Source organism: Entelurus aequoreus, linkage group LG02 (assembly GCF_033978785.1).
Source record: "Entelurus aequoreus isolate RoL-2023_Sb linkage group LG02, RoL_Eaeq_v1.1, whole genome shotgun sequence".
In the NCBI taxonomy this organism is placed as follows: Eukaryota; Metazoa; Chordata; class Actinopteri; order Syngnathiformes; family Syngnathidae; genus Entelurus; species Entelurus aequoreus.
Genome location: NC_084732.1, coordinates 94004254 through 94025224, shown reverse-complemented (window position 1 = coordinate 94025224; position 20971 = coordinate 94004254). Strand labels below are relative to the sequence as shown.

The 20971-nt window shown below is 38.1% G+C and overlaps 1 protein-coding gene across 4 annotated transcripts in view; it reads right to left on the bottom strand.

The window, feature by feature from the left end:
• LOC133641589 (WD repeat-containing protein 76-like) overlaps positions 1–10759 on the bottom strand; it is a 35749-nt gene extending 24990 nt beyond the window's left edge. For 3 of the 4 annotated variants that reach the window (XM_062035443.1, XM_062035428.1, XM_062035434.1), the window contains exons 1-7: positions 10567–10759; positions 10355–10462; positions 4572–4646; positions 4388–4474; positions 932–993; positions 691–808; positions 506–610 (exon numbers count right to left, since the gene is read on the bottom strand). In XM_062035443.1, coding sequence (XP_061891427.1) covers positions 506–610; positions 691–808; positions 932–993; positions 4388–4474; positions 4572–4646; positions 10355–10462; positions 10567–10605 — 594 coding nt within the window. In that variant the 5' untranslated portion in view covers positions 10606–10759. The remainder of the gene's footprint in view (positions 1–505; positions 611–690; positions 809–931; positions 994–4387; positions 4475–4571; positions 4647–10354; positions 10463–10566) is intronic. The other variant, XM_062035451.1, reaches the window with a different exon arrangement.
• Positions 10760–20971: the final 10212 nt, after the last annotated feature.

Below are 20971 nucleotides of genomic sequence, written 5' to 3'. Positions count from 1 at the left end.
TTTAACACTGTTACAAATATGCGCCACACTGAGCCCACACCAAACAAGAATGACTAACACATTTCGGGAGAACATCTGCTCCCTAACACAACAGAACAAATACCCAGAACCCTTTGCAGCACTAACTCTTCCGGGACGCTACAATATACACCCCCTGCTACCCCGCCCACCTCAACCTCCTCATGCTCTCTCAGGGAGAGCATGTCCCAAATTCCAAGCTGCTGTTTTGAGGCATGTTAAAAAAAATAATGCACTTTGTGACTTCAATAATAAATATGGCAGTGCCATGTTGGCATTTTTTCCATAACTTGAGTTGATTTATTTTGGAAAACCTTGTTACATTGTTTAATGCATGCTAACAAAATTAGGCATAATGTGTTAATTCCACGACTGTATATATTGGTATCGGAATCGGTAATTAAGAGTTGGACAATATCGGAATATCGGCAAAAAAGCCATTATCGGACATCTCTAATAATTAGTCAATGTAGCAAATGAGTTCTACCACATCAGAGCAGAGCTCGAGAAGCCGAGGTGGCAGTTTGCTTCCTTCGGCCAAGTTGACAGGCTCCATGGACAGAGGCCCTGCAGGCTTCTTGGCCCACACATCCTTGAAAAGTGCACACAACAAAGAATATGGAATATGCAAAAGAAGGCAGGAAAAAAGGGCAAAGCTGCTAAAGGAACTACCGGTCCTGGGACACTGATGCTGCTGGGTTCTGGGGGAAGGGTCAGGACCTGTGCCGTTATGTTTTGGAGACGCAGGGACTTGCGAGGCGGCGGCACTTCTTTGACCGCTGCATGTGACCTGCCCCCACACGAGTGGATACACAAAAATGCTTTAGAAATGCAAAGGCTTGTTTGAAACGGAATGAAGACAAATAATCCACAAACATAAATTGGGGAAAAAAGCAGAATCAGCGGATCGCACCTCGCAAGACCCCTCTGCGATGGCTGCCGCTTCGCCGACGACTGTTTCAACTCCTCGGACGCCTTCAGAGAACAAGAACAATTCATTTCTTTATTCATCGTATGTGGCTGTTAAGGTGATAGATTTGCAAGGCTCAAAGAAGACAGAAAAATGAGAGTCTACTCTTGTCAATCATTTAGAAGACAATACATGGCATAATTGACTAACTCTCAAAAAAAGTATGGTATCTGTTAAAATATTTTTTGCATTATAATCAGGCTAACTTCCTCTTTGGTGCCATTAGGCTACATAATGCCAGCCAAAGGCTTTTCTTTTTTTTCAAACTGAACATTTATTCATTAAATATGGAGAAGCTGCTGATGATGTGTTTGACAGAGAAGCAGCTCACAGGAAACTAGATGAGGCAATTCCTGAAGGAATTGCGTGTGAATGCTCCAATGCTGAAGTTGAACTGAAATCTTTGAATTTTTTTTTTTTTTTTTTAGAATTGTTGAAGTAGAGCATACAATTCCCAAACAGGTTGAAATTTTGAAGTTGGAACAATTTGAAATCAGATGAAATATGGGAATTGTGGAACTTTGAAGAATGTCCCATTGATTTCAATGGGAAGTTCCCCAAAATTTAGGAATTTCGGGAAAAAGTGGAATTTTTTTTTTTAAATGTTAAACTTCAATGGTCTGAATGAGTTGAAATGGTTGGTGTTGGAATTTTTGAAATCGGTCGCGAAATGTTGAAGTAGTAACATGTTGAATTGAGAAATGGTATTAAGAAATTTCGGGAAAACCTGGAATTTTTCCCGTTCAAAAAACAACTTTGTTTTTGTCTTGATTAAGAGGAGTATTTGGACGGTGGAACGGTTGAAGTGGGTTGAAAAATGTGGAAGGGGTATTCGCCAGAAAAAAGGGTTTGAAAAAATGGGAATTCCTGGAATTTTTGGAACTTGGAAAAATAGTTTGAATGTCCAGGATGAGTGGAATATGTTGAAGGTGGAATGGTTTTAATCGGTTGAAAAATGTGGAAATGGTGGAAGTTTGAAAAATGGCCAATTCATTTTGAATGGGAACAATGTCCCGGAAAACTGGGAATTTGTCATGGGAAAGCCCGCAATTCCCCAATAGGTTGAACAGTTTGAAGTTGGAACGGTTTGAATCAGGTGAAAAATGTGGAAGGTAGACCGTGCCAAAATCCGGAGAAGAAGAAGTTGAATAAATAGATGAATTTTGATGTAGAAAACATGTGTGAATGCTCTCCAAGGTAAATGTTGCATATACATTACTTGATAAAACTAATTATTTATAGTACATTCTATCGTATTGATTTTTGAAACAATATTCATTATGTAAAACAGGAATTCTCAAAACTGTGGTACGCAGGCTCCATCTAGTACAGGGGTCGGCAACCCGCGGCTCTAGAGCCGCATGCCCTAGTGGCTCTCTGGAGCTTTTTCAAAAATGTATGATACATGGAAAAAGATGAGGGGAAAAAAATATATTTTTTGTGTTAATATGGTTTCTGTAGGAGGACAGACATGACACAAACCTCCCTAATTGTTAAAAAGCACACTGTTTGTATTAAACATGCTTCACTGATTCGAGTATTTGGCGAGCGCCCTTTTGTCTTACGAATTTTGGCGGTCCTTTAAGTCACTGTAGTTTGTTCACATGTATAACTTTCTCCGACTTTCTAGGACGTGTCTTATGCCACTTTTTCTGTCTCATTTTGTCCACCAAAATTTTAACGCTGTTCATGAATGCACAAAGGTGAGTTTTGTTGATGTCATTGACTTGTGTGGAGTGCTAATCAGACATATTTGGTCACTGTATGACTGCAAGCTAATCGATGCTAACATGCTATTTAGGCTACCTATATGTACATATTGCATCATTATGCCTCATTTGTAGGTATATTTGAGGTCATTTAGTTTCCTTTAAGTCCTCTTAATTCAATTCATATCTCATTTACCATGAATTGATTAACGTTGAAAAACTTATTGGGGTGTTAACATTTAGTGGTAAATTGTACAGAATATGTACTGTACTGTGCAATCTACTAATAAAAGTCTCAATCAAAATCAATCAATCAATGACACACTATCTGTATGTAATATGGCTTTTAATTTTTTGCGGCTCCAGACTGATTTGTTTTTGTATTTTTGGTCCAATATGGCTCTTTCAACATTTTGGGTTGCCAACCCCTGATCTAGTAGTACGCCAAAAAAAATATATATATATATATATTCAAAGAGTGTTACTGTTCAAACTGCATGTAGTTTTACAATGGCCAAAAATATTAAACATACTTGTTAAATAAAACCTCTCCCTTGTTTTTAATGAATATTTAGACCTACTACCCTAATGTATTTTAATGTTGGTCATTAATACTTGTAGAGCTAAGTGTTTTCTGAGGTGGTACTTGGTGAAAAAAGTTTGAGAACCACTTATCTAGAAGTGTGTTTTTCTTATTTAAAAAGGCATTTGTGTTACAGGTTATGGTCGTGTTTTTGGGGGTGCCCAAACCAGAATGATTTATTTTAAATTCCCTTCATTGGGGAACATTTATTTGATATACAGCCTCAGCGTAGAAGCAGTCAACTGTAAACCAAGAGAATTGGAAGAAATTAGGGATTCAAAGGCCGTTTCTTGTTTACAAACTCTGCAACCATCTCCCTCTCCATGTGAGACAGGCCCCTTCTTTGGCTACTTTTAAGACCCTTCTTAAAACCCATTTTTATTCACTGGCTTTTAACCCAGCATGAGACTTTAAACTGTTTAACTTTTCAACTATTTTTATCTAACAAATTATTCTTAGGATAATTTGTATTTGCTTTTCTCAATGTGTATTTTACTTCTGTTTAAATGTTATTTTTTAGTCTGTCCTTCGCCTCTATTTCTTTGTGGTGTACAGCCCTTTGTTCTTCAACTGTGGTTGTTTTTAAAGGGCTTTATAAATAAAGTTGGTATGGTATGGTACAGACGGCCAAAAAGAGGCAATTGTCTATTAGAGCAGTAGAGGTGGGAATCTTTGGGCATCTCACGATTCGATTAAAAATGTATTATTGATGCAGTTTAACATTTCTTTTCATTTCACTAAATAAGAGTGTATCACTTGCGACTTAAAAAAACTGCATTTTTTTATAAACAATTAAATTAATTCCCACATTAAATTAATGGAAAACTGGAACATAAATGCCCTATAATAAAATGAGCATGTCGGATCCCTTGCTGAGGTGGCTTGCTGCAGTCAATTTTAAAACTGTTTGGATTACTTCATTTAAAATAAATGAATCGATTATTCAAGTTTACTAATCTATTTAATAATTGTCCATGACCGAATTGCGATGCATCTACAAATCGATTATTCCCTCCCCACAAATTGATTTTCCCCCCCACCTCTAGTCACGGGACATCTGCAAGGACAGCCTTCAAACATCATTCTTACGGGATTATGCTCGTCTACCTGAAACAGATTGATAGCAGAGAGGAAGGCTTGATTTTGCCTGATGTTTTCCAAACGCTCCAATTCATAAGCTGAAAGTCCTTTGTCCTGTTGAACAAAAAAAAAAAATGGTGTGTAATACTGATCGTGCGCACACTGTATTAACTTTCACTCATCTGGAGGGAACTCCTAAAGCGGTACTTACATTTGTAACTTCCTTGTCGTTTTTTGCAACTGAAGCATCGTCCTCCTCGTTTTCCATGTTGCGCTTTTTAGAGACCTTCAACAATAATGAATGGTTATTACTCTTGACAAGTCAATGGAGGGAGGGGATGTCAGTAGGGATGATGTTTGATAAGAAATTATCGAGTTCGAGCCTATTATCGAATCCTCTTATCGAACCGATTCCTTATCGATTCTCTTATCAAGTCCAGATAAGTTGTTGTATATGGAAAAAAACACACAATATTTGGTTTAACAAAAGCTCACTTTTATTATGTAAGAAAACAATTTAATCTAATAAATAAATAAATATTGACTGTTACCCCTCTAAAAAATGAAATAAAATAAATAAATATTGACTGTTGTTACCCAAAGTATATTAAGTGGGATTTTTCAAAAAAACAAATATATACAGTAACACAAAAACAACCTGTCTCTGTGATCACTGTAGGTGTATAAATAATAATATAGTGTTAAATAAAATCAGTCCCTTGGGCACAAAACTGAAAATAATACAGCTCTCCAAAAAGTGCAATTCTGCTGCTATTTGACATAACTGTTTGTTATGATGCTTTGACATTTTTGCACTTTATTTCTTTATTGAAAGAAAATTCTATGAAGAGAAAAGTTGTTTGCAAATGTGGTTACAATGCTAAAAAATGAAAAGTTAAAGCTAAAAAAAGGAATACACTTTATTGAGTTAACATTATTTCTTTATAGGGGGAAAGATGTTATGAGCTAGGGAATATAACAACTACACTACCCAGCATGCAACGGGAGTGACGAGCATGCGCGGTAGCCCCGAAAAGTGTTGCATATCGTCACCCGGCAGCTAAGAATGAGGTTATGAGCACACTGTGAAAGTAAACGTCAAGAACTCAGCCAACACGCCTCGTCTGCATGATTTATAATTAGACAGACAACACATATACAGTGTGATTTTGTTTTGTTTACAAGTAAAGAAAAACAAAAGTTAAAAAAGGGAGATGGCATATATGTATGTGCTGCGGTTGCTTTAAGAACGTTGCGACAGCTGCCGTAAAGGAGGTGCGTTGCTAGCCTGGTTGCTATGTTTCCGGTTGTGAGTGTTCATGTGTTTTTACCCTGCTCAAATCTCTCAGTAAAGTTATTCATTGGATTATACCTTTTGTTTTGAACTTTATTACACCTTGGAGCGCTTTTTCCCGTCCATTTTTTTCCTGCTTTCCCTATCTGCGCCTAATGACTGAGCTACGTGACGCCATTTCTTGTGATGTCACACGGAGCATTTCTGGTCGGGACGGGATTCGTTCCGAGGGATTTGAATAAAGAACCAACTCTTTTTCTTTACTATAGTGGTCTCGATAACGGGTACCGGTTCTCAAAAAGGGATTCGAGTCCGAGGACTCGGTTCATTTCTTATCAAACAACCGGGAAAACCGGTTTCGAGTATCATCCCTAGATGTCAGTACATGTTGCACAATCTAAAAAGGCACTTTTGCAAAAGTATTACAGTACCTCACAAAAGTGAGTACTGTTCACCTTTCACTTTTAAGCAAGCATTTTTATTCAAGTAGATGTTCAAGGGAAAATACAATAAAACAGAGGTGTCAAAGTCTATTTCAATGAGGGCCAAACATAACAAGAGGGCTTCTTCTAACAGTGAATACTATTACACCATTTGTTTATGCATTTTATTAGATTTTTTTTCAACTAAAATGTTAAAAAAATATATGGTAAATTGCAATAATTTCACCTCAAAATTTGGTGTAGATTACTGTAAATGGAAAAATAGTACTGCTGTTTTTGTGGTAAAAAAAAAAGTATTTACAGGAATGCACCGAATAATCTACAGTTAAATTGCGGTAAAAAACAACAAAAAACTGGCAGCTCAGTTGCCAGAATTTTACTGTAAAATCTACATTTGTTTTTTTACTGTAAATAAAAAACTGCAATTTTACAGTAAATGTGGGCACCTGAGCTGCCAGTTTTTTTGTTTTTTTTTACCGCAAATCAACTGTAGATTATTCGGTGCATTACTTTAAATGCCAAAACGGCACCACAGTTTATTACAGTAAAAAAGTACTACTTTTTTTCCATTTAGAGAAAAATGCTGTAAAAACCACAGTAAATGTCACAATTTTACCATTAAATCTATTGCTACTTTTACATTGCACAATTTGATGGATAGCTTGCTTCGAAATCATTATTTATTTCTATTTAAAATATGGTTTGAATGTTTGATAATATATTTTTGCATAATTAGGCAATATTTAGGTTAACATAATTTGCGAATACATGAAGTACATATATATTTTTTCTCCCAAAATAGAAAAAGAATACATTAAGAAAAGTTATAGTACTTTAGTGATATTTCCAGGCTTTCGAGGGCCAAATAAAATGAAGTGGCTGGTCACATCTGGCCCCCAGTCCTTGAGTTTGACACCTGTGCTATAAGTGGCTATAAAGTAGTCTGTATGGATTACAATTTGCTGAAAATGAGTCAACACACAGAAAATATTGTCTAAATATCGGTCAACACAAATGAGTAGCAAGGCTTTGCTGACAGTAAAGTATGGTGGTGGTTGGGTCATGGTCAAAATCAGCATGAGGCGGACACATTCCTAGTGTGTGAATGTGAGTGTGAATATTGTCTGTCTATCTGTATTGGCCCTGCGATGAGGTGGCGACTTGTCCAGGGTGTACCCCGCCTTCCGCCCGATTGTAGCTGAGATAGGCTCCAGCGCCCCCCGCGACCCCGAAGGGAATAAGCGGTAGAAAATGGATGGATGGATGGATATATTTTACATTTAAGTGCAGTATTTACATGGTTTGAAGTAGAGATGTCCGATAATATCGGCCTGCCGATATTATCGGCCGATATATGCGTGAAAATGTAATATCGGAAATTTTCGGTATCGTTTTTTTTATTATCTGTATCGTTGTTGTTTTTTTTGTTTTGTTTTTTTTAAATTAAATCAACATAAAAAACACAAGATACACTTACAATTAGTGCACCAACCCAAAAAACCTCCCTCCCCCATTTACACTCATTCACACAAAAGGGTTGTTTCTTTCTGTTATTAATATTCTGGTTCCTACATTATATATCAATATATATCAATACAGTCTGCAAGGGATACAGTCCGTAAGCACACATGATTGTGCGTGCTGCTGGTCCACTAATAGTACTAACCTTTAACAGTTAATTTAACTCATTTTCATTCATTACTAGTGTCTATGTAACTGTTTTTATATTGTTGTACTTTCTTTTTTATTCAAGAAAATGTTAATTTATTTATCTTATTTTACAAATTTTTTTAAAAAGTACCTTATCTTCACCATACCTGGTTGTCCAAATTAGGCATAATAATGTGTTAATTCCACGACTGCATATATCGGTTGATATCGGTATCGGTTGATATCGGTATCGGTAATTAAAGAGTTGGACAATATCGGAATATCGGATATCAGCAAAAAGCCATTATCGGACATCCCTAGTTTGAAGTCATATCGAACAATTGTGCAGGTATTTGATGAGAACGACTTTATATTGTCAATATAGGCTATTGAGTTTCGTTTTTAACATTTTCTGCTGGTGGTGTCCGTCATGTAAAAAGGTAAACGGGTTATACTTGTATAGCGCTTTTCTACCTTCAAAGGTACTCAAAGCGCTTTGACATTATTTCCACATTCGGTCACAACGGACGTGACGAGGTTGGTAGAAGGTTGCTGGCACGGCCACTCTCCCAACTGCGCCACGCCGTCCCCTAGGCATTGGTTACTCGTGTCACAGGACAATACCGGAGGCAATGTAAGGGGAGTTTAAGGGCGGGGGACACAGGATATGTTGTGTGTTGGGACACCAGGAAGTGCGAAAAAGTAAGCGCGGGATTAAAGGCAGTTCCCTCTAAGGTGCGCGCCTGCGCAATTGCGCACTGCTCAAGCGTCCTCTGCGCACAGCAAATATATGCCGCGCACCAAATCAAATCCCTTCTGAATTCTAAACAAAATAAACACATTTATTCTGTGTAATTTTGCAATGCAGCTCTGAGTGACAGTGACAACAAGCGGCCCTAACGGTGTTCGTCAACACCGTTCAATTGAACACCGTTCAATTATTGTAAAGTCTATCGAGATGCTTCGAGGACAGGAATGAAATCGATCACTTTATTGAGCAAAACTGTTTATATTCGGCCATAACCACACCAAAAACAGGAGTAAAAAACGTCTATCTCGAAAAACTAGTCATTTTCTGCCGTACAAACCAGGCCAAAACCAACTTGTCATCTGTCACCGACACGCATATCACTAAGCCACTGGTGCGTTTACGGCCACATAAAAAGTCAGATAACTCAAACACCACACAAAGTTACACTATGACTCCTCAGTCATACGTGTGTTTATTCTACTGTCATTTATTATTAATGTTAATTTATTGATATTAATCATGGAATGCTGTTACTAGAGAAAGTTACAGGAATGCACACTTCATCCTATGCTTACATTTCATTGTGCAACATGAGGATGTTTAAGGGCAACTAAATGTGATCTCTGAAAGGGGTACAAATGATTTTCAAAGCAGGACCCCCACCCAGACATATTGTACAATACTAATCCATAGCTTATGAAAAACGAGATTTCTTTTATTTTCATTACAAGTGGGCCAAATCACTAATATTACAAAATAATCTCATGAAAATGACTCCTCTCATTTGAGTGTTATAATAAGAGATTGGTTTGAGACAGGTGTACTGCTGGTATTGCCACGTGTGATGTTGCTCACATGTGCTCCACTGAATGCTCAGGGAGTTTTTGTGTTTGCTCACACACATGAACAATTAGAGGGAACATTGCCTGTGAGCGGGTCTTTTCTACAGCCGGAGAAATAACTAAGAGAAATCATCTAAAATTGAGTACGTTGGAAAAACTGTTTTTTTTAATAAAAATGTGTAAAAAAATAAAAAATTCAAAAAATTCCCAGTCCACAAGCATCCTCATTCACAACCCGTTCTCTTAGTTTTCCATGTTATGATACATGTTCACATTATTTATTGACTACGGTATCTAAAAAAGATACAAATATATTTTTATTTAAATGAAGATATGAAATAATCCTAAATGAAATACAATGACTTGGTTTATATTATTGTATATACTAGGTCATAAAATCAGTGTCAGTTGAGTCAGTCCATAGGTTGCCTGTAGGGATTTTTAATGTCCAGCAGATGTCAGTATTTAGTGACACAGTATCGACACAGTATCAATACAGTTTTGCAATGTGTCGAAACGCTTCATGACGCCTCATCAACCCATCACTAGTGTTTTGTATATTGTACAGGATTGCTTATTATTTTTATTGGATAGTAGTCTGTTTATTTCAATTGTTAGTTGTTGTTTTTCTTTATTACCTCTTTAATTTATTTTTACCCCATATTTGTTCCCACTACCGCACTTTAAATTGGAGTCCTTAATCTCGTTATATGCAAATATAATGACAATAAAGTCCATTCTATTCTATTCACAACAGGTAAGAAAAGTTGGTTTTGCATAATAAATGCAGAGCAAAACTGATGTAAAGAAAAGAAAAGATTCAACAGAAGTTAACTTTCAGTTGCAATCATTACTCTCACAAAAGTCCTCTCCTCCAGCTTCCAACAGGCCAAATTATGCAAATGAGGCAAATACGTCATTGGGCGACTTTTACGAGCGCCAATAGCTGCTCTCCTTACTGAGGGGTGGGCAACACCGTCAGACAGTGTTTGATAACAATGGCGTGTGTCCCACCTGTCTCCTGGGTGGCGGGGGAGCAACGGGGGAGTATCGAAGGCGTTTGGGTGCCAAGACCGGTCGAGATGTGCGGACTCCCTTTATCTGGACCGGGGTCGCCTCCTGCTAAAGTGAACCACGTCAAATGATGCCACCATTACGCGACGTATGGAAACACAGCAAACACTACATATACAAATTAGTTCCACCGCACCCCAAACAACCCTTACCTTTTCTGCAGGTTGGTGCTTTAGACGTCTCGTCTCCATGTTCGTCAAAAAGTGTGTTTTTTTAATACTATTCTGGATAAAAAGCGACTACAGGCTCCGCAGCTGAAAGTCGTGTGTGGTAGTTAAGTAACACATGAAGTTGGCGCCTTTTAATGTTTTGTAACCAGCGCCGGCACCGGAAGTTAAATAGTTACATTTGTGGTAATCGTCATGAAAAGGGCGGGGCTTTATCTACTTTTAACCAATGGCCGTCCTCGATTGGAAGCGTCACTTCCGCGTACTTCAGCGGGAAAACCATAGACATCTTATACGCAGCATCGTGCGCTACTGCCTACTGGCGCTGACGAGACGTGGGGCCGCCATCTTGGAGTGGTGATCCGCTCCACTCAGTGCAATTCATTTGGCAGGAGCAATGAACTGTCAGCGCATTTAATTTATCTTACCTCACTGAATGCCACTGATTTTCACGCGGGTTTTTTGTCATACGTGTAGCTATGATAAAGGACACATGTTTTGGCGGGTTTTATTATTCATAGTTTGCTTAACAGTAATAGGATATTCTTATATGCTATAAGTCAGTGGTCCCCAACCACCGGGCCGCGAACCGATTGGTACTGGGCCGCATAAGAAATAAAAAAATAAAATATTTGTTTATTTATTAATTTTATTTATTTTTTTATTAAATTGACATAAAAAACACAATATATACGTTATATATCAATATAGATCAATACAGACTGCAGAGATACACTCCGTAAGCACGCATGATTGTATTTCTTTATGACAAAAAAAGAAATGGGACAAATTTTCAAGCAGCTACAAAAAGGTTGGAGACCACTGCTATAAGTGACCAGATGTCCGAGATCAAAACTGGGAATATAATCCCAGAGAAGGGGGGAAAAACGATCAGATATTTTTAAATTGAAGAAACAATATGATTATTGATTGATTGATTGAAACTTTTATTAGTAGATTGCACAGTACAGTACATATTCCGTACAATTGACCACTAAATGGTAACACCCGAATAAGTTTCTCAACTTGTTTAAGTCGGGGTCCACGTTAATCAATTCATGGTAATTAGATTATACATACATGCGTACATCCTACATAAACAATGTATGAATACATTAGATATCTATATATCTTAGGGACCTATAGACTTTATCTCTGTGTTCTGTCTTGACACTTTGTATTGATATTTTGTATTACATTCTTCCCTTAAATGATAATGTTTACAGTGATTGTTTTATAAGTATTTTTTATGTATGTCGCTTTGGATAAAAGCATCTGCCAAATACTTAAACATAAACATATATAAACACCTGAAAGTCTTTATATCAGCTAAAACCACCAGTCTGTTTCACTGGATTCAGAATAAAACCAAATTCTGTTTTACCCAACAATGTTAGTATTTAGTACCTGTCAACCATAGATATCTTATAAGTAGACGCAGCATTGGCTGCTGTGATGCGAGAAATTTGGCCGCCATCTTGAAGTGGTGATGAGGAGCCGGCGAGCAGCCTAAACTGACAGTTGACTGGTAGAAAACAAAGAAGCCGGGCTGGTGTTCAGCGTTTTCCTGCTCAAATGAGCGGACTGTTGAAAATATTAATCGGGGGCTTACTTTTCACAAGTAAGATTTAACATTAACGTACTATTGGTTGTATTTTGTGAAAAGAATATTACCACAGGGTTGAGAAGGAGCAAAGATCTTCAATAGTACTGAAGTCGTAGCCACTAGCAAACAAGAGTATGACCATTTTAGGCAAAGTATTAGACAATACTTTCTTAACAGTATAATTGCAACCAGGAATAAGTCTTCAAGTAACAATATTCAAATACTAACATTGTTGGGTAAGACAGAATTTGGTTTTACTCTGAATCCAGTGAAACAGATTGGTGGTTTTAGTTTATATAAAGACTTTCAGGTGTTTATATATGTTTATGTTTAAGTATTTGGCAGACGCTTTTATCCAAAGCGACATACATAAAAAATACATGTAAAACAATCACTGTAAACATGATCATTTAAGGGAAGAATGTAATACAAAATATCAACACAAAGTGTCAAGACAGAGTAAACTCTCTGCTGCTGCAGCAACAGAGATACAGTCTATAATATATATAGATATCTACTGTATTCATACTTTGTTTATGTAGGATATACGCATGTATATATAACCTAATCATATTGTTTCTTGAATTTAAAAATAGCTGACCGTTTTCCCCCCCCCCTTCTCTGGGATTATATTCCCAGTTTTGATCTCAGACATCTGGTCACTTATAGCATATAAGAATATTCTATTATTGTTAGGCAAACTACGAATAATAAAACACGCCAAAACATGTGTCCTTTATCATAGCTACACGGCCTTTAATCCCAGGAACACCCGGCCTACCGTCAAGCATGGTGGTGGTAGTATTATACTCTGGGCCTGTTTTGCTGCCAATGGAAATGGTGCCTTACAGAGAGTAAATGGGACAATGAAAAAGGAGGATTACCTCCAAATTCCTCAGGACAACCTAAAATCATCAGCCCGGAGGTTGGGTATTGGGCGAAGTTGGGTGTTCCAACAGGAAAAAGACCCCAAACATATGTCAAAAGTGGTATAGGAATGGTTAAATCAGACTAGAATGAAGGTTTTAGAATGGCCTTCCCAAAGTCCTGTCTTAAACATGTGGACAATGCTGACGAAACAAGTCCATGTCAGAAAACCAACAAATTTAGCTGAACTGCACCAATTTTGTCAAGAGGAGTGGTCGAAAATTCAACCAGAAGCTTGTGGATGGCTACCAAAAGCGCCTTATTGCAGTGAAACTTGCCAAGGGACATGTAAGCAAATATTAACATTGCTGTATGTATACTTTTGACCCAGCAGATTTGCTCACATTTTCAGTAGACCCATAATAAATTCATAAAAGAACCTCTCTACACAAATATTTGTAATGCTGCAAGTTCCTCTTACTTGACTGCGCTTTAAAGCTAAAAGTGTTCACACCTTTTGTGGGCGGCTGTTAGCAAGCGGCTGAAAATGTTAATAAGAAGAAGAGACAATCTTTTAAATACTCCTAACATCTCAGTTTGAATATTAACTTTGTTCATGTGCAACAACAATGCATCCTTTGTATAATAAATACGTGCACACTGTACGTGTCTGAAGGAGGCAACGTTTTTTTGTGTGAAGTTTACAGGAAATGAAGCAAGGTTAGAAGAGGCCTGTCATGTGTAAAAGGGGAAGTGGTGCTTTTGAGCGGTGACGCGTGTTCACTATATGGTCAGAGTTCCACGCTCACTGTGACCGTGCAATACTTGACAAAATAAATAAAAGCATCAATATTCATGCTTGGAGTTGTGTGCTCATGTCAGTGTTGTCGTTTTTATTCACTTTGATTAATATCCGAGTTGATCAAAAGGTAGCGTTAGGTTGGGGTGTGAATGTTTGGGCATCTAACGATTATTGGATTCCGATTCCTAGGGGTGACTAAATGTACAAAACCCAAAACCAGTGAAGTTGGCACGTTGTGTAAATGGTAAATAAAAACAGAATACAATGATTTGCAAATCCTTTTCAACTTATATTCAATTAAATAGACTGCAAAGACAAGATATTTCACGTTCGAACTGGTAAACTTAATTTTTTGCAAATATTAACTCATTTGGAATTTGATGCCTGCAACATGTTTCAAAAAAGCTGGCACAAGTAACAAAAAAGACTGAGAAAGATGAGGAATGCTCATCCAATACTTATTTGGAACATCCCACAGGTGAACAGGCTAATTGGGAACAGGTGGGTGCCATGATTGGGTATAAAAGCAGCTTCCGTGAAATGCTCAGTCATTCACAAACAAGGACGGGGCGAGGGTCACCACTTTGTGAACAAATGTGTGAGAAAATTGTTTAAGAACAACATTTCTCAACGAGCTATTGCAAGGAATTTAGGGATTTCACCATCTACGGTCCGTAATATCATCAAAGGGTTCAGAGAATCTGGAGAAATCACTGCACGTAAGGCTGAAAACCAACATTGAATGCCCGAGACCTTCGATCCCTCAGGCGGTACTGAATCAAAAAGCGACACAGGCTCAGGAACACTTCAGAAAACCACTGTCAGTAACTACAGTTGGTCGCTACATATGTAAGTGTGAGTTAAAACTCTAACATGCAAAGCGAAAGCCATTTATCAACAACACCCGGAAACGTCGCCAGCTTGGCTGGGCCTGAGCTCATGTAAGATGGACTGATGCAAAGTGGAAAAGTGTTCTGTGGTCTGACGAGTCCACATTTCCAAATTGTTTTTGGAAACTGTGGACGTCATGTCCTCCGGACCAAAGAGGAAAAGAACCATCCGGACTGTTCCAGGCGCAAAGTTCAAAAGCCAGCATCTGTGATGGTATGGGGGTGTATTAGTGCCCAAGGCATGGGTAACTTACACATCTGTGAAGGCACCATTAATGCTGAAAGTTACATACAGGTCGCCCCTGCTTATTTCAGCAAGACAATGCCAAGCCACGTGTTACAACAGCGTGGCTTCATAGTAAAAGACTAGACTGGCCTGCCTGTAGTCCAGACCTGTCTCCCATTGAAAATGTGTGGCGCATTATGAAGCCTAAAATACCACAACGGAGACCCCCAGACTGTTGAACAACTTAAGCTGTACATCAAGCAAGAATGGGAAATAATTCCACCTGAAAAGCTTAAAAAATGTGTCTCCTCAGTTCCCAAACGTTTACTGAGTGTTGTTAAAAGGAAAGGCCACGTAACACCGTGGTAAAAATGCCCCTGTGCCAACTTTTTTGCAATGTGTTGCTACCATTAAATGCTAAGTTAATGATTATTTGCAAAAAAATATATATATTTCTCAGTTCGAACCTTAAATATCTTGTCTTTGCAGTCTATTCAATTGAATATAAGTTGAAAAGGATTTGCAAATCATTGTATTCTGTTTTTATTTACCATTTACACAACGTGCCAACTTCACTGGTTTTGGGTTTTGTAGACTACGAAGTATGAAGTATAGTGCATGATGATTTCCAAGTGCCGCTACAGTATATTAATCAGACCAGTGACATTGTTTTAAAGTTCTGGTTCCACAGTTGAACATGCACGTCAAGAGTGATGGATGACCAGTTAGCGGGAAATGAAAGGTAGTTTTAGACATTTTTGCTTTCTGACATGCTCCTTGCACTCAGATAAACTTGAACTTAAACACGTGCGGGTTCAACGGAATTTCAGTTTTTGTGTCCGCTAGAATGTGAGTCTGTCTTTTCCATTCTGTAACCACAAGGTTGTTCTGAGGGGGAAACAGCAGCAGTCTAGCGGGTGCTTTGAGGTTATTGAATCTCCTTTTTATATTTCCATCAGCGCCCTGCCACGCACATCCCCTTCACTCCTCCAAGCACAGCTCTGGTTATCGTGGCCAAAAAAAACTTTCCTCCGGAATTAAATGTCAATTTGAATGGAGTGAAATTACTGCCAAAACTCCACTAACACACAAAAAAATGTTTGTACTCACCCAATGATTTACAAGTAAAGAAAAAACAATATTCTCCAAAAAAAAACGCTTCGCAAGTATAAAAACAAAACTTTGGGCAGTTATATTCACCCTAAGTAGTGCTGCTGAGTCAACTAAAGGCCGTCAGAGCTACTGTTATTTGCGCATGGTGCTGTCCGCTAAAAATAACAAAACAGATGCAGAGTGGGGCGCAAAATGGCCGACAAAACAGAGGGGACCCAAGCTCAACCTGTAAGTTTGCCCCACATCAATTTCAAGATTCAAGATGCTTTATTATTGTCCATCCTTTAACATGTCAGAGCTACTGTTATTTGCGCATGGTGCTGTCCGCTAAAAATAACAAAACAGATGCAGAGTGGGGCGCAAAATGGCCGACAAAACAGAGGGGACCCAAGCTCAACCTGTAAGTTTGCCCCACATCAATTTCAAGATTCAAGATTCAAGATTCAAGATGCTTTATTATTGTCCATCCTTTAACATGTCAGAGCTACTGTTATTTGCGCATGGTGCTGTCCGCTAAAAATAACAAAACAGATGCAGAGTGGGGAGCAAAATGGCCGACAAAACAGAGGGGACCCAAGCTCAACCTGTAAGTTTGCCCCACATCAATTTCAAGATTCAAGACTCAAGATGCTTTATTATTGTCCATCCTTTAACATGTCAGAGCTACTGTAATTTGCGCATGGTGCTGTCCGCTAAAAATAACAAAACAGATGCAGAGTGGGGAGCAAAATGGCCGACAAAACAGAGGGGACCCAAGCTCAACCTGTAAGTTTGCCCCACATCAATTTCAAGATTCAAGATGCTTTATTATTGTCCATCCTTTAACATGTCAGAGCTACTGTTATTTGCGCATGGCGCTGTCCGCTAAAAATAACAAAACAGATGCAGAGTGGGGCGCAAAATGGCCGACAAAACAGAGGGGACCCAAGCTCAACCTGTAAGTTTGCCCCACATCAATTTCAAGATTCAAGATTCAAGATGCTTTATTATTGTCCATCCTTTAACATGTCAGAGCTACTGTTATTTGCGCATGGTGCTGTCCGCTAAAAATAACAAAACAGATGCAGAGTGGGGAGCAAAATGGCCGACAAAACAGAGGGGACCCAAGCTCAACCTGTAAGTTTGCCCCACATCAATTTCAAGATTCAAGATTCAAGATTCAATATGCTTTATTATTGTCCATCCTTTAACATGTCAGAGCTACTGTAATTTGCGCATGGTGCTGTCCGCTAAAAATAACAAAACAGATGCAGAGTGGGGAGCAAAATGGCCGACAAAACAGAGGGGACCCATGCTCAACCTGTAAGTTTGCCCCACATCAATTTCAAGATTCAAGATGCTTTATTATTGTCCATTCTTTAACATGTACAAGACACATAAGAACTGAAATGTCATTTTCGTCACAGTCCCACTAAGAGCAGGGAGACGAGACGGGACCGCCAACGGATCAGCCACTTATGGCGCTCCTTTAAAAAGGTGGGGAAAAAGGTGATATTGGGAAAGGGGGGAAGAGTCAAAAATATCAGTCTAAGGCTTGACCCTCGGGAGGGGCTCCAGACTGAGTCCAAGGGAAAAAACCTCATTTAGCATAGCACACATAAACATGTTACTTATAATCACAACAACTCGCAACAGAGGGGGTGGGGGGGATTTGGGGCCATGGAAGCCAGCCTGCTGCTATAAAGCGCTACTAGCCGTCCATAACCCCAAAGAGGAATTAAGCAGTGGTGAGGGGAGTTGGATGGGGATGGGGAGTGTTTCTATACATGCCCATTGTCTTTGGGTGAAGTGTAAATGTTCATAAGCCCAGAGTCGTTCTGCATGCAATGCAAGCAAAGTTCGACTCCCAGGTGTCGTTGAGGAGGGGAGGAGGGAGGGAGGTCAAAAAGCGTCCATCTTTGAAATTCCTCAGGGGATGATTACAGAACAGCCTGTTCTTGTCTCAAGGCCATTCGGGGGAGTCAAATCGTAGATAAGGATTTTTGTTTTTTCTCAAACAGGCATTAACAATGACTTGTCTGTTCTATTCGTCCATGCTGGTTCTCATATCCAAACCTTCCTTTATAGCAAGCTTTTCCATGATGTGATCCATCTTGCGATTCAGTTCAGAAATCGCCACAGACTGTGTTCCTACAGCCCGGCCCAATCCGTCCATTGCGACGAACAGCCTTTGGGCTCCTTGAGTGGCTGCCATCGTCTTACAAATTTTACGATACACCAGAGCAATGCCCAGCCCAATCAGCAGGTGTCCCACAATCATGTTTCCAAACAGGTAGATGTCTTCCACGTCCTCGATGGAAAGGACTGAGAGGCACATGATTCTCCATTTGTCCCAGGAATCTCTCACGTACCCCGCAGCAATGGTTCCATCAGGTTCCATTAGACAAGACGAGACAAAAAAGAGAGAGCGAGCCAGGAAAAGACGGGAGGAGAGAAAAATGTGACCGCCCCTCACCAGAGGCAAGACAGAAAGATGTGTATTTACCAAACTTCCACTATTTTTGGGTTTCATGCAATAATCACCGGTATTAAATGGCAGCGATAATACTCCCAACAGTTAGTATTACTGTTTCAAACTCAAATGATAGCAAAACCGCGACTGATACCCGCATTACCATCATTGCTATCATGAGTACGAGGCAGTAGGGGTGTCAAAAAAAAAAATTTTTTTGGAATGAATCGTGATTTTTATTTGTAACAATTCTTAATCGATTTTTTTTTAAAAATGCCACGACATCGTGTCCTTCAACTAGTAGTAAGTCCATGTATCATCCCAAAAGGTATGAACATATTTAATGAAGGTTGAAAAGTTACTTATTGCTGCTTTTTAAAGGAAAAGTACTTTTTGGGGACTCATTCACGACACTTAATATACGCCAAAAACATGTCTTTCTCCTTTCCATGCGTCCTAAAGAGGTATGGTGTCAGAGGTCTTGCTTATGATTGGTTGAAAAGTTATCTTGGTGGCAGAGAACAATATGTGCATATGAACAATGTAGATTCAGATGAAAAAAAATATATAACACATGGAGTACCCCAAGGTTCTGTACTGGGACCAAAATTGTTTTTATTGTATATTAATGATATCTGTAAAGTCTTTAAAAAAAACCTCAAATGTATTCTCTTTGCTGATGATACAAGCCTGTACTGTTCCGGGCAAGACCTTGGCCAGCTCCTAGAGCAGGGGTCACCAACCTTTTTGAAAGCAAGAGCTACTTCTTGGGTACTGATTAATGCAAAGGGCTACCAGTTTGATACACACTTCAATAAATTTGCTCAATTTACCTTTAACTCTATGTTATTATTAATAATTAATGATATTTACACTTAATTGAACAGTTTAAAAGAGGAGAAAACACGAAAAAAAATGACAATTGAATTTTGAAACATAGTTTATCTTCAATTTCGACTCTTTAAAATTCAAAATTCAACCGAAAAAAAGAAGAGAAAAACTAGCTAATTCGAATCTTTTTATAGAACATCATTAGTAATTTTCCCTGATTAAGATTAATTTGAGAATTTTGATGACATGTTTTAAATAGGTTAAAATCCAATCTGCACATTGTTAGAATATATAACAAATTGGACCAAGCTATATTTCTAACAAAGACAAATCATTATTTCTTCTAGATTTTCCAGAACAAAAATTTTAAAAGAAATTCAAAAGACTTTGAAATAAGATTTAAATTTGATTCTACAGATTTTCTAGGTTTGCCAGAATAATTGTTTTGAATTTTAATCATAATAAGTTTGAAGAAATATTTCACAAATATTCTTCGTCGAAAAAACAGAAGCTAAAATGAAGAATTAAATTAAAATTTATTTATTATTCTTTACAATAAAAAAAATAAATGTACTTGAACATTGATTTAAATTGTCAGGAAAGAAGAGGAAGGAATTTAAAAGGTAAAAAGGTATATGTGTTTAAAAATCCTAAAATAATTTTTAAGGTTGTATTTTTTCTCTAAAATTGTCTTTCTGAAAGTTATAAGAAGCAAAGTAAAAAAAAATTATGAATTTATTTAAACAAGTGAAGACCAAGTCTTTAAAATATTTTCTTGGATTTTCAAATTCTATTTGAGTTTTGTCTCTCTTAGAATTAAAAATGTCGAGCAAAGCGAGACCAGCTTGCTAGTAAATAAATAAAATTTAAAAAATAGAGGCAGCTCACTGGTAAGTGCTGCTATTTGAGCTATTTTTAGAACAGGCCAGCGGGCTACTCATCTAGTCCTTACGGGCTACCTGCTGCCCGCGGGCACCGCGTTGGTGACCCCTGTCCTAGAGACTGTAATTACACCTTTTATAGTTAGGTTTAAAGCTAAAATATGTCTATTGTCCATCTTCTGTCTTCACTCTGTTTCTGCTTGCAAGGGCTGTATGTGTGTGCGTGTGTGTTGACGACCGTACGCCCCCGGCTTATCATGTCGAGGAAAAATGAAAGTACTTGTGTTTTACCAATGTTTTAAATTCATTAGTACCGGTATACCGTACAACCCTAATTGCGAAAATGTGTTTTTTCATATTTGGAATGTACTACATTTATGTATGTGGAGGTTTCTTTCCTCCGGGTTCCTCGGACCACCAATCACCGACATGACAGCTCCGTTCAGGGTTTAGAACACTGTTTTATTTTGCAATAGTTCAGTTTCTTCTGTGCTTTTCAGCAATTGTCCTTGTCTGGCTGTCTCTGTCTCTGTCTCTGTCTCTGTATAGCACGTTTACGACAACTTTTAAATTGAACCAAAGTGCTTCACCGGTTAAAAAAGCATAGAGCAAAAAAATAAAAAATTTTAAAATTTTAAAAAAGAACGTAAAAATGAATGTGCTGAACAAGATAGTGCAAAAACAATACGGTAAAAGGGGTCGAATAAAAAGTAAAAATTTGT